Source organism: Nomascus leucogenys, chromosome 13 (genome assembly GCF_006542625.1).
Source record: "Nomascus leucogenys isolate Asia chromosome 13, Asia_NLE_v1, whole genome shotgun sequence".
NCBI classification, from domain to species: Eukaryota; Metazoa; Chordata; class Mammalia; order Primates; family Hylobatidae; genus Nomascus; species Nomascus leucogenys.
Window position 1 is genome coordinate 1,891,131 of NC_044393.1, and position 13,549 is coordinate 1,904,679.

The 13,549-nt window shown below is 57.5% G+C and overlaps 1 protein-coding gene across 6 annotated transcripts in view; it reads left to right on the plus strand.

The window, feature by feature from the left end:
• Positions 1-13,549, plus strand: part of LAMA5 (laminin subunit alpha 5) — a 58,755-nt gene that overhangs the window by 23,922 nt on the left and 21,284 nt on the right. For all 6 annotated transcript variants that reach the window (XR_004033082.1, XR_004033083.1, XM_030826613.1 and 3 more), the window contains exons 12-31: positions 4,858-4,998; positions 5,097-5,234; positions 5,316-5,450; positions 5,528-5,662; positions 5,739-5,876; positions 6,980-7,032; positions 7,339-7,444; positions 8,463-8,515; positions 8,606-8,711; positions 9,118-9,217; positions 9,373-9,529; positions 9,676-9,814; positions 10,053-10,195; positions 10,277-10,383; positions 10,519-10,672; positions 11,033-11,193; positions 11,270-11,378; positions 12,477-12,574; positions 12,662-12,863; positions 12,992-13,118. Coding sequence is in view for 4 of the 6 variants with exons in the window: in XM_030826613.1 (XP_030682473.1) it covers positions 4,858-4,998; positions 5,097-5,234; positions 5,316-5,450; positions 5,528-5,662; positions 5,739-5,876; positions 6,980-7,032; positions 7,339-7,444; positions 8,463-8,515; positions 8,606-8,711; positions 9,118-9,217; positions 9,373-9,529; positions 9,676-9,814; positions 10,053-10,195; positions 10,277-10,383; positions 10,519-10,672; positions 11,033-11,193; positions 11,270-11,378; positions 12,477-12,574; positions 12,662-12,863; positions 12,992-13,118 (2,502 nt within the window). In the remaining 2 variants the exon portion in view is untranslated. The remainder of the gene's footprint in view (positions 1-4,857; positions 4,999-5,096; positions 5,235-5,315; positions 5,451-5,527; positions 5,663-5,738; positions 5,877-6,979; positions 7,033-7,338; positions 7,445-8,462; positions 8,516-8,605; positions 8,712-9,117; positions 9,218-9,372; positions 9,530-9,675; positions 9,815-10,052; positions 10,196-10,276; positions 10,384-10,518; positions 10,673-11,032; positions 11,194-11,269; positions 11,379-12,476; positions 12,575-12,661; positions 12,864-12,991; positions 13,119-13,549) is intronic.

The window sequence follows — 13,549 nt, forward strand, 5'->3', positions numbered from 1 at the left end:
AATCTTGACTTTTCAACTGCTTTCTTTCTTTCTTTTTTTTTTTTTGTTTTTTGACGGAGTTTCACTCTTGTTGCCCAGGCTGGAGTGCAATGCTGCCATCTCAGCTCACTGCAACCTCTGCCCCCCGAGTTCAAATGATTCTCCTGCCTCAGCTTCCCAAGTAGCTGGGATTACAGGCATGCGCCACCATGCCTGGCTAATTTTTGTATTTTTAGTGGAGACGGGCTCTCTCCATGTTGGTCAGGCTGGTCTCGAACTCCTGACCTCAAGGGATCTGCCCGCCTCAGCCTCCCAAAGTTCTGGGATTACAGGCGTAAGCCTCTGCTCCCAGCCTGTATCACCTATTTCTTATAAGTTGTGTGTTTTTCTCCTGATGGGTCACTTGCCCCTAATTTTTTGGGGGAGCTTTTTTCTGTGTCCTGATTTTGTAAATTTTTAGGTGACTCTGACCATGTTGTTCTACTGAATCTCTGGCTGGGTCGGATTTAGATGCTGCTCCCTTACCCAGGAATTCTCTTGTCTGCTGGTTCTGTGATGGTTTTCTTTTTGACGTGGAAATGTTTAGTTTTTCATCAATAGTGTAAACCAGGGGTCAACAAACTGTCGGAAAAGGTCCAGACGGTAAATGTCAGAGACTGAGGGCCGTGTGGTCCCTGTGGGGAGACTCCTCAGCTCTACCGTTACCAGCTGTAGCTTGCAAGCAGCCATAGAACATGTATTCATGAGTGGGCTTGGCGGCGTTCCAATAAAACTTTATTTACAAAAACAAGTGAGGAGTCCACATACTAGTTTGCTAATCCCTGGTGTAAACTGACAGTTCATCTTTTTGCTACTGGGCCATAGTAAGCACTCAGTAATTACCTGTGGCTGTACAGCATTCGCTTTCAGTGTGTTCATTACAGTGAATTGTATTGTCTTTCCTAACGGGGACACAGCGTGGAACATCAATATTTTATTTTGTCTAAATTCACAAGTGAGATTGTTTTGGTTTTGTAAAATACTTGGGAAATGATCCACACTTTTTTATGCTCCCAATCAGTTTAAAAATCACAGAAATTATTTACTTGTTAAAAGTCTGGTCAAACTTACAAAACCCTTTGGTCTTGATACCTGTTTTTCTTTTCTTTTCTTTTCTTTTCTTTTTTTTTTTTGAGACAGAGTCTCGCTCTGTCGCCCAGACTGGAGTGCAGTGGCACGATCTCGGCCCACTGCAAGCTCCGCCCTCCAGGTTCACGCCATTCTCCTGCCTCAGCCTCCTGAGTAGCTGTGACTACAGGTGCCCGCCACCACACCTGGCTAATTTTTTTATATTTTTAGTAGAGATGGGGTTTCATCGTGTTAAGCAGGATGGTCTCGATCTCCTGACCTCGTGATCCGCCCGCCTTGGCCTCCCAAAGTGCTGGGATTACAGGTGTAAGCCACTGAGCCCGGCCTCTGATACCTGTTTTTCAACAGAGATCTTAAATTAAGATTTTAATGTATTCTGTGGCTATTGTATTCAGTTTTCTACCTCACCTTTTTTTTTTGAGATGGAGTCTCACTCTGTCATCCAGGCTGGAGTGCAGTTGCACAATCTCGGCTCACTGCAACCTCTGCCTCCTGGGTTCAAGCGATTCTCCTTCCTCAGTCTCCCGAGTAGCTGGGATTACAGGTACCTGCCACCACGCCTGGCCAATTTTTTGTATTTTTAGTAGAGACGGGGTTTCACCATGTTGGCCAGGATGGTCTTGAACTCTGACCACAAGTGATCCACCTGCCTCAGCCTCTCAAAGTGCTGGCATTACAGGCGTGAGCCACCATGCCCAGCCAGTTTTCTTCCTCATCGTAAGTCAGGTTTGATTATTTGTATTAGCAAATTGTGTATTTTGTTTGGATTTTTAAATGTATTGACATAAAGTTATGCACAATAGCCTGTTATAAAGTTAAAATTTCTGTTCATTTCTGTTCTCGTCTACTTTTATTTTTATTTTCTTTCTTTTTTTATTTGGTTGATCAGACCTAACAGAGGTTCATTGCGTTGGCTGGTCTGTTCGAAGTACAGGTGCGGTTCTCTGATATGACCTGCTGAGGTTTTTCTTTCTTTAGTTGGGAGAAGAGATTTTCCTTTCTAATATTCAATTTCTTTAATCCACTTTGTATATTACTTTTTTTAAATAGCTTCTTGAGTTATTATTTTTAGTCTGTCTTCATTCCCAACCAAAAGGCTTAAAGCAGTGGTTCTCAGCCAGTGGTGACTTTGATGCACAGGAAGCATTTGATGATGTCGGGAGACATTTTTGGTTGTGATGACTGATGGATGTAACTGATCCAGTAGGTAGAGGCTAGGGATGCTGCGAACCTCCTACAACACAGGACTGCTCCTGCACACACAACAAAGAGTTATCCAGCCCAGAATGTCAGTAGTCCTGAGGCTGGGAAACTCTAGTTTAAAGCTATAAATTTTCCTCAGAGTACAGCTTTGGCTAGGTGTCTCGTAGTTTGAGATGTGGGGTGTCCTCATTGCTGTTTTTTTTTAAATAGTCTATCATTTGGGGTTTTATTTTCTTTCAACCTGTCACTGTTGAAGGTGCTGAGGTTTCCCTCGGGTCCTTTTCGTGGTGTTCAGTTCTGGTTTTGCTGCATCATAGTTAGACTTGGCACACTGACAGTTTCTGCCTTTTGTCATTGGAATTTGAGATTTTCTTTGTTTCTCACCTAGAATGTGACGTCTTTTATTTTTTTAATTTATTTATTTATTTATTTATTTATTTTGACACAGAGTCTCACTCTGTCACCCAGGCTGGCGTCCAGTTGCACAATCTCGGCTCACTGCAACCTCCACCTCCTAGGTTCAAGTGATTCTCCTGCCTCAGCCTCCCGAGTAGCTGGGATTGATTACAGGCGCCCACCACCATACTTGGGTAATTTTTGTATTTTTAGTAGAGATGGGGTTTTACCATGTTGGCCAGGCTGGTCTCGAACTCCTGACCTCAGTTGATCCACCCGCCTCAGCCTCCTAAAGTGCTGGGATTACAGGCATGAGCCACCGCGACTGGCAGTTTCTGCCTTTTGTTGTTGGAATTTGAGATTTTCTTTGTTTCTAATCTAGAATGTGACCACTTTTAGATTGTTCCAGGAACATTGGACAGGAATGTGTGTTCTCTATGGAGTATCGATTTGGCATGTTAAAGCAGGCTTGTGGCCAGGCGCAATGGCTCACGCCTGTAATCCCAGCACTTTGGGAGGCTGAGGTGGGCGGATCACCTGAAGTTGGGAGTTCGAGACGAGCCTGACCAACATGGAGAAACCCTGTCTCTACTAAAAATACAAAATAAGCTGTGCATGGTGGCGCATGCCTGTAATCCCAGCTACTCGGGAGGCTGAGGCAGGAGAATGGCTTGAACCCGGGAGGTAGAGTTTGCGGTGAGCCGAGATGGCACCACTGCACTCCAGCCTGGGTGACAAGAGTGGGAAAAAAAAAAAAAAGCAGGCTTGTTCATTATGCTCTTCAAACCCACAGTACCCTTGCTTAATTTCTGTCCCTCTGAGCTGTCACATTCTAACTATGTATCTCCATCCAGTCTCTGTCTCTCTGAGACTCTGGTTTTGCCAAATTCTCCTTGCCGTTTTAATAGTTTTAGCTTCCCTCACCCCCAGGACACGTTTCCTGCTTCTAGAGGTTCGTTTCTGCTGCCCTGTTGGGTGGTGTGTCTGAGCTTCCCTCTGTCTTATTACTGCCATGCCTTCTGTCCTCACTCACCTCTGTGTTTGCGTCCACCCCAGCTCCCTGCACACAGCTCTTGGTTTACCACCTGTCTGAGGCGTTGGTTTAAGCTACGCTCTTTCAAGAGGCTATGGCTGGAGTTTCCTCTTGGTCACACTGACGTCTTCAGTTTTTATCTCATGAAGGAGACAGCCCAGCCCCAGGATGGTCCTTGCCGCTGTCAGTTCGGGCTCGCTCCTGCCCTTGTATCGTTTCTCCTTTTCTGCTGAAATGTTTCCTTTCCTGACTTTCACAAGTTAGAGCAAGAAAACGTGCTTTGATTTTGGTCTGTGTTTTTGCTACTGTTTCCTCTCTGGGGAGGTTTGCAAGCTCTCTTTCTGCGTTCTGGTCTGACCAGTGGTTACTCTTACATTTTTGACAAGTATTGAACCTTTATTTTTCTGTCAGTAACAAAAACTGAAGCATGTTCACGACCCTCCTTTCATGCGTAAGTTAAGACATTTGATACATTCTTTCTACCTTCTTCCCAACACACGACATTGTTTCTAAAGAAACTATAATTTGCTTTGCGGCTTGTTTGGAGTTTTGATTTGTTTGTATTTTCTCTTTGTGTTAATGCTTGCAGCTAACTAGGAATCTAGGTAACAAATAACTAATGAAGCGTTTTGATAGTTGGCCTGACTTTGCTGCACGCCACTGTTTTCCCAAACACGCCTCTTCCTTGTTGAAATTTTTCCTCGCCCCATCGTCCAGGCTGGAGTGCACTGTCACGATCTCAGCTCACTGCAACCTCCGCCTCCCGGGTTCAAGCGGTTCTCCTGCCCCAGCCTCCCAAGTAGCTGGGATTACAGGCGTGCGCCACTATGCCCAGCTAATTTTTGTATTTTTAGTAGAGACAGGGTTTCACTATGTTGGTCAGGCTGGTCTCGAACTCTTGACCTTGTGATCCGCCCGCCTCGGCCTCCCAGAGTGCTGAGATTACAGGCGTGAGCCACCATGCCCAGCCCTTGTTGGGATTTTTATTCTTTTATTTCCTAGTTAGTGTCGTGTAAAAGTGTAAGAAAATGAGTTCGTGGAGAGGGAAGGTTTGTCAGGAGGGGCGTACTGGGGTCTGCAGGGCATCTGAGACTCCCCTGCCTGTCCCCACTCTCCAGATTGTGACTGTAGCGCGGCAGGGACCCAGGGCAACGCCTGCCGGAAGGACCCGAGGGTGGGACGCTGCGTGTGCAAACCCAACTTCCAAGGCACCCATTGTGAGCTCTGCGCGCCAGGGTTCTATGGCCCCAGCTGCCAGCGTGAGTCCCCTTTCCCCGCTCAACCTCTACCTGCGCTCGAGGCGGACACCAGAGACCTGGTGCCTCTGACCAAGCATGTGGGCCGCCCTTTCCTGCAGCCTGCCAGTGTTCCAGCCCTGGAGTGGCCGATGACCGCTGTGACCCTGACACAGGCCGGTGCAGGTGCCGAGAGGGCTTCGAGGGAGCCACATGTGATCGCTGTGCCCCCGGCTACTTCCACTTCCCTCTCTGCCAGTGTGAGTGGCACCTCTCCATGTGGGCATGGGTAGGGGAGGCCCGTGGGCCTGGTCTACCCTGACGTCCACTCCGCTCTGCAGTGTGCGGCTGCAGCCCTGCAGGAACCCTGCCCGAGGGCTGCGATGAGGCCGGCCGCTGCTTGTGCCAGCCTGAGTTTGCTGGACCGCATTGTGACCGGTGCCGCCCTGGCTACCATGGTTTCCCCAACTGCCAAGGTGAGCGGAGGGTCAGGGCAGGAAGGGGTTCTGCCACCCACATGGCGCCAGGGCCTGACCCCATTGTCCCCCTGCAGCATGCACCTGCGACCCCCGGGGAGCCCTGGACCAGCTCTGTGGGGCGGGAGGTTTGTGCCGCTGCCGCCCCGGCTACACAGGCACCGCCTGCCAGGAATGCAGCCCCGGCTTCCACGGCTTCCCCAGCTGTGTCCGTGAGTGCCTAGGGAAGACGTGGTGGGGAGGTGGGTGCGGTCTCCACTGCGTGCCCACAACTATCCTTGTCTGCAGCCTGCCACTGCTCTGCCGAAGGCTCCCTGCACGCAGCCTGCGACCCCCGGAGTGGGCAGTGCAGCTGCCGGCCTCGCGTGACGGGGCTGCGGTGTGACACGTGTGTGCCCGGTGCCTACAACTTCCCCTACTGCGAAGGTGAGCAGGCAGGTGGCTGTGTGCACCAGGTGCTGGGCCTGTTCGTGGGTGTATGTGCTGTTCACACGCTGCCTGCCTTCTTGTGACGCTGTTCACGTGCATCTGTGTGCTGTGTGAACTGCGACTACGTCCCCATGCTCTGTGTTCGTGCCTTGTTCACATGCTGTGCAGGAGTGTCTGTGTACTGCCCGTGTCTGCGTACTGTGCATCCGCGCCTGTCGTGTCTCGTGAGTGTGGGTGTGTGTGTTGTGTTTTGTGTGTACACGTGTCATGTTGTCTGTGGGTGCGTGTGTCGCCTAAGTGCGGGTGCGTGTGTCGCATAAGTGGGTGCACATGTTGCATGTCGCGTAAGTGTGGGTGCACGTGTCGTGTAAGTGGGTTTGTGTGTCACGTGGGTGCGCGTCGCGTGTCTCAAGTCTGCGCATGTCGTGTAAGTGGGTGTGCACTTCGTGTAAGTGTGGACACGTGTGTCACGTAAGTGGATGCGCGTGTCGCGTAAGTGGGTACGCACATCGCGTAAATGTGGGTGCATGTCACGTAAATGGGTGTGTGTGTCACGTAAGTGGGTGTGCGTGCCATGTAAGTGTGGGTGCACACGTTGCATAAGTGGGCGCGTGTTGCGTAAGTGGGTGCGCGTGTCGTGTAAATGGGCATGCGTGTCACGTGTGGGTGCGCGTGTCATGTGTGGGTGCGCACATCGCGTAAGTGGGTGCATGTGTCGCATGTCTCAAGTGTGGGTGTGCACGTTCGTGTCCTTTCACGGGTGTGTGCGTGTGTTAGTGCATGTGTAGTGGGTGCATTTTCACGTGCGTTTGTGTGCTTGTTCGGATGTGTGTCACACTGCATGTGGAATGTCCACGGGTATCCCACGCGGTGCACGTTTGCATGCGTGTCCATGAGCAGGTGCTGTGTGGTGGGATGGCATGTCCGTTGCTGCGGAGGGAGCACGGAGGTGTGTGTTTTCAGGCCGTCCATGTGGATGAGAGGCACCTGCGCTGGTCCTCAGCTCCCGTGGGACCGTGGGTTCTGCTTGGGCCTGGGACGCCCTTGGCCTTCTGAGTTGGTCACCGGGGAATGACCGAGGCATGGTCCTCTCTTCACAGCTGGCTCTTGCCACCCTGCCGGTCTGGCCCCAGTGGATCCTGCCCTTTCTGAGGTGAGCCCAAGTCTGCTCGTGTGTGGGAGATGAGTGGAGACCCAGGCCAGGCTAAAAGTCCCAAGTCCGGTGACACCAGGGCTTCCTGCCTGCTGCTCAGTTGCCATGGCAACCCCAGGGCCTGTCTGCTCCTTAGGCTGGTCCTCTGCCCCCACTGCAGGTGACTCCTGTGAGTCACAGGTGAGGGCCCTCAGCCCTCAGCCCTCAGCCCTCAGCCCTCACTACCCCTTGTCAGGGCTCTATGGCTGAGGTTTGTGGGTGGGAGAGCAGGGCGCCGCTCTGACCTGCAGTCTTGTCTTCTCCCAGGCACAGGTTCCCTGTATGTGCCGGGCTCACGTGGAGGGGCCGAGCTGTGACCGCTGCAAACCTGGGTTCTGGGGACTGAGCCCCAGCAACCCCGAGGGCTGTACCCGTGAGTGTGCCCTGGAGGGAGTATTGGGGTACAGGGGTTCCTTGGGGAACCGTACCTGCAAGTGTATCCTGGAGGGAATATTGGGGTGCAGGGTTCCTGGGGCGGCTGTACCCGTGAGTGTGCCCTGGAGGGAGTATTGGGGTACAGGGGTTCCTTGGGGAACCGTACCTGCAAGTGTATCCTGGAGGGAATATTGGGGTGCAGGGTTCCTGGGGCGGCTGGAGCCCGTGAGTGTGCCCTGGAGGGAGTGGTGGGATATGGGGTTCCTCGGGGGATTGTACCCATGAGTGCTCCCTGAAGGGAATGTTGGGGTGTGGGGTTCCTCGGGGGGGCTGCGAGGGTGCCCTGAGGGAGTATTGGGGGTATGGAGGTTCCTTGGGGGGCTAGAGCATATGAGCATGCCCTAAAGGGAGTATTGGGGTACGGGGGTTCCTCGGAGGGACTGCACCTGTGAGTGTGCCCTGGAGGGAGTGTTGGGGTATGGGGTTCCTCAGGGGATTGCACCCATGAGTGTGTCCTGGAGGGAATGTTGGGGTGTGGGGGGTTTCTGCATGGGACTGGAGTCCATGAATGTGCTCTGGAGGGAGTGTTGGGGTATGGGATTTCCTCGGGGGGCTGGAGCCTGTGAGTGTGCCCTGGAGGGAATGTTGGGGTTGGGGTTCCTCCAGGGATTATACCCATGAGGGTGTCCTGGAGGGAGTGTTGGGGTACAGGGGTTCCTAGGGGGGCTGGAGTCTGTGAGTATGCTCCAGAGGGAGTGTTGGGGTACGGAATTTCCTTGGGGGGCTGGAGCCTGTAGTGTGCTCTGGAGGGAGTGTTGGTGTATAGGGGTTCCTTGGGGAACTGTACCCGCAAGTGTATCCTGGAGGGAGTATTGGGGTGCAGGGGTTCCTGGGGGGGGGCTGGAGCCTGTGAGTGTGCCCTGGAGGGGGTGTTAGTGTGTGGGGGTTCCTCGGGGGGGCTGGAGCCAGGCTCTCCTGCCCCACCAAGCATCTGAGTCATGCTCTGCTCTCCCCAGGCTGCAGCTGCGACCCCAGGGGCACGCTGGGTGGAGTTGCTGAGTGCCAGCCGGTGAGTCTGAGGACCAAGGGGTGGGGGATTTGGGGGCACACGGGTAGGGACCCTACCCTGCCCCACTTCACCTCCTCCCTCGGCCCCCAGCGCACCGGCCAGTGCTTCTGCAAGCCCCACGTGTGTGGCCAGGCCTGCGCAGCCTGCAAGGATGGCTTCTTTGGACTGGATCAGACTGACTATTTCGGCTGCCGCAGTGAGTGCCCACTCGCTCATCGCAGACCACGGCCCGGCCTCCCCTCAGTTTATGCTGGGGAACCCAAGGCCCAGAGGGACAAGTGCAGCCTGAGCAGCATGAGGCCCGGGTGATGGACGGCTGCCCTTTGGTGCCAGCCTGTGCCAGGGTGTGGGAGAGGGGGCGCAGCTCCCACCCAGATGTGTGGCTTCCTCTCCCCTGTCCTGCACCCGGGCAGACGGCAGTTTCCCCACCCTCGCCCTCGCCCTCGCCTCACCCTCGCCTCACCCTCACCGTCACCCTCACCCCGAGCCCTGACTCTCCATCGTCCAGAGAGCCCAAGGCAGGCTTCTCAGTCTGGCTGTGAGGGGCCCCTGAGGCTGGGTGGGGGCCAGGCAGCCTCTGACCTCCCAGCTTCTCCCTGCAGGCTGCCGGTGTGACATTGGCGGTGCGCTGGGCCAGAGCTGTGAACCGAGGACAGGCGCCTGTCGGTGCCGCCCCAACACCCAGGGCCCTACCTGCAGCGAGTGGGTACCCCTTCCCCCCTGGGTGGCGGGGAGCGGGGCAGGCAGCTTGTCCTCCGGGCCCACATGAGGCCTCGCCCTCCCTGGAGATCCGGGGCCACTGTGCAGGGCCAGGTAGGATGGCCAGGCTGCACCTGACCAGCCCCTGCTGTGACCAGGCCTGCGAGGGACCACTACCTCCCGGACCTGCACCACCTGCGCCTGGAGCTGGAGGAGGCCGCCACACCTGAGGGTCACGCCATGCGCTTTGGCTTCAACCCCCTCGAGTTTGAGAACTTCAGCTGGAGGGGCTACGCGCAGATGGCACCTGTCCAGGTGAGCGCTGTGCTCCCCCTCCCAGCCTCAGCCTAGAAGTGGAGCCAGGCATGGCTGGCAGGGAGGGGTGGGCAGGCCCCTTGAAGGCCCGGGCCTCAGACTGGCAGTGGTCAGGGAGAGTGACCCGACGCTCCACGCCCACCCAGCCTAGGATCGTGGCCAGGCTGAACCTGACCTCCCCCGACCTTTTCTGGCTTGTCTTCCGATACGTCAACCGGGGGGCCATGAGTGTGAGCGGGCGGGTCTCTGTGCGAGAGGAGGGCAGGTCGGCCGCCTGCGCCAACTGTGAGTGGGGTCCCTGGGCCCCTGCCCCTGCCCCTGCCCCTGCCCCTGCCCCTGCCCCGCCCTGCCCCGCCCTGCCCTACCCAGCTCCTGCCCCATCAGCCCAGCCCACTCCCAAGCCCCGCCACTTTCCTCTGGCTCATGTGGGTGGTAGGACCAGCCTATCCCCAACTCTGTAGGGGGTACAGCCTGGGGTGGCCCCAAGGGCTGTGCTCAGGAGTCTCACCCCCTGCCTCCCCAGGCACAGCGCAGAGCCAGCCCGTGGCCTTCCCACCCAGCACGGAACCTGCCTTCATCACCGTGCCCCAGAGGGGCTTCGGAGAGCCCTTCGTGCTGAACCCTGGCACCTGGGCCCTGCTTGTGGAGGCCGAAGGGGTGCTCCTGGTGAGGCGGGGGCCAGAGTGAGGGCTGGGGGCCGGGTCAGGGGGTGGGCCCACCACTCTCAGCACCACCTCCACCCTGCAGGACTACGTGGTTCTGCTGCCTAGCGCATACTACGAGGCGGCACTCCTGCAGCTGCGGGTGACCGAGGCCTGCACATACCGCCCCTCTGCCCAGCAGTCTGGCAACAAGTGAGGGCCACGTGTGCGGTGGGACCGGGGTGGGGGCTGCCTGGATGGACCCCCACTGTGCCTGGCTTCCCCCACTCAGGCTGTCTCTGGGGACCTGGGCGGACCTGGGGCTGACCACGGCCTGTGTCCCCCCAGCTGCCTCCTCTACACACACCTCCCCCTGGATGGCTTCCCCTCAGCCGCTGGGCTGGAGGCCCAGTGTCGCCAGGACAACAGCCTGCCCCGGCCCTGCCCCACGGAGCAGCTCAGCCCATCGCATCCGCCACTGATCACCTGCACGGGCAGTGATGTGCGTGTCCTGGGACCCCACGGAGCAATGGGTGTTGTAGGACCTTGGCCTGGGGGCTGGGGGTCCTGTGGCAGGTTATAGGAGCAGGGCACTGCCTCAGGCCATGGAGTCCAGCAACCAGTCAGGGATCCCCTGCCTCCTGCCTCCTGCCTCCTGCCTCCTGCCTCCTGCGTGTGTGACCTCGGTGCCTGTCTGTACATGGGGTCGGCTGTGGCCTCCACATACAGTTCAGCCCCCACCACTCGCCTGGAGCTCTCCGGGTCAGGGCGGGACTCAGCTGAGGGGCAGGCCCTGGGGTCAGGGAGGTACTGGAGTGGGAGCGGAGGCCCACGACGTCCCGTCATCCTGCCTTCCCTGCAGGTGGACGTCCAGCTTCAGGTGGCAGTGCCGCAGCCGGGCCGCTATGCCCTGGTGGTGGAGTATGCCAATGAGGATGCCCGCCAGGAGGTGGGCGTGGCCGTGCACACCCCACAGCGGGCCCCCCAGCAGGGGCTGCTCTCCCTGCACCCCTGCCTGTACAGGTGAGTGGGAGCCGGTGGGGCTGGAGTAAGGGCATGCCCGGGGCTGCCCCACCTGCTGACCACCCTCCCCCCATAGCGCCCTGTGCCGGGGCACCGCCCGGGATACCCAGGACCGCCTGGCTGTCTTCCACCTGGACTCGGAGGCCAGCGTGAGGCTCACAGCTGAGCAGGCACGCTTCTTCCTGGTAAGGACCCCTCAGGCCCCCACCCCAAGGGGTCAGCTTCTTTCAGAAGATTTGAAACATGCATGAGAGGGGAGAGGACAGTTGGGGTCCCAGGTCCCCAAGGCGGCCGCACTCGCTCATGCTCTGGAACACCCCTCCTGCAAGCGTTTTGTGGATTCGGTCCCTTTTGACGTCCCCCCGAGCTGTTCCACGTGCTCAGGAAAGCACCTGCGGTCACAGCTCCAGGCCCCAGGGCAGCCACCTCCTGGCACAGACAGCGTTGGTTGGTTGCCTGTTCTGGAACTTTCTTTTTTTCTCTTTTTCTTTTGAAATGGAGTCTCACTCTGTCATCCAGGCTGGAGTGCAATGGCAAGATCTTGGCTCACTGCAACCTCCACCTCCTGGGTTCGAGCGATTCTCATGCCTCAGTCTCCCAAGTACCTGGGACTATAGGCACTCACCACCAGGCCCGGCTAATTTTTGTAAATTTAGGAGAGACGGGGTTTCACCATATTGGCCAGGCTAGTCTCAAACTCCCGACCTCAGGTGATCCGCCCTCTTGGGCCTCCCAAAATGCTGGGATTACAGATAGGAGCCACCACACCTGGCCTGGAACTTTCTATAAATGCCACACAACATGTTCTGTGCAGCCGCGTCTCCCACCATTGTGTCTGCAGATAAGTTGCCGTGTTCCGAGACACCAACCTCACATGGCCACACGGGAAGGGAGAACCCATTTGCGGCTTGTGCCTGCTGAGCACCTGCCTGGGCCAGGTCCTGGGAGAGCTGGGCCTGTCCCGGCCTGGTTGGCACCAAGCAGCACTCGAGATAAGGGTGGGGGAACAGTGACGGATGGGAGGGTGAGGGGGAGGAAGAGGGCTATGGAAGGAGCCGCATAGGCCTGTGGGCCCAGGAACTGGCCCACACGCTGGGCTAGGGGTGGGGTTTGTGCAGCCGGAGCAGGGGCAAGGGTTTCCCGCAAAGAGCAGGGCTCTGTCGGACACCTGGGTTTGCAGTTTCCTGGGTCTGAGCTGTGTGACCGGCCCCCGCATTGTACCGCCTGCACCCCCTATCCTCCCCGCACACGGGCATTGCAGCATCTCGTCCCTTTGCCTGCAGCACGGGGTCACTCTGGTACCCATTGAGGAGTTCAGCCCGGAGTTTGTGGAACCCCGGGTCCGCTGCATCAGCAGCCATGGCACCTTTGGCCCCAGCAGGTAGTGGCAGGTAGTGGGGCTGGGAGGGGCGCGGCCGAGGGCCCGGCGGCAGGGCCGGCTCTGACTCACCCACTGTGCTCTCACCAGTGCCGCCTGTCTGCCCTCGCGCTTCCCAAAGCCGCCCCAGCCCATCATCCTCAGGGACTGCCAGGTGATCCCGCTGCCGCCCGGCCTCCCGCTGACCCACGCGCAGGATCTCACTCCAGCCACGTCCACAACCGGACCCCAACCTCGGCCCCCCACCGCCGTGGACCCTGATGCGGAGCCCACCCTGCTGCGTGAGCCCCAGGTGAGGGCTGTGGTCCCTAGAGGGACGGGGGTGTCAGGGCAGGAATCTGGGCCCCAACCCAGGGCAGGCGGTCCAGGGGCCAGCAGGGGCTCACAGCTCAGCCTGCTCACTGGGGCCTATTCCTGCAGGCCACCGTGGTCTTCACCACCCATGTGCCCACACTGGGCCGCTATGCCTTCCTGCTGCACGGCTACCAGCCAGCCCACCCCACCTTCCGCGTGGAAGTCCTCATCAACGCCGGCCGCGTGTGGCAGGGTGAGTGTCTGGTGTAGGGGGTGGAGAGGCTACCGCACACGATGAGGCTGGAACGCCGGCGCCACAGTGTGGCCTGTGCTACCTGCTATGAGTGACAGGCAACATGACCCTGTCCTGCCGTCAGTTCTCAAACTAGCTGCCCTTGCAGCCTGCAGCCCCCAGCCGCCCGCCCGCCCGCCCCCCCCCATTCCCAGAAAAGGCTGGGTCTCGCCTCTGTCTCGTGTGTTGGGAAGCCCCTTTGTGCTCCATGGCATGTGGCCAATTGAAGGCTTGCCCCAGGATGCCGCTGGCAGCACATGTGGCCCTGTGTGTTTGTCTGGTTCCTGGCGTGGCCAAGCCTGGGGTCCCGCACATGGAGTTGACCGGCACCTAGAGGTGTCCTGCATGACATCTGTAGGTCATGATGCGGCCCACCCCATGACATGAGGGGC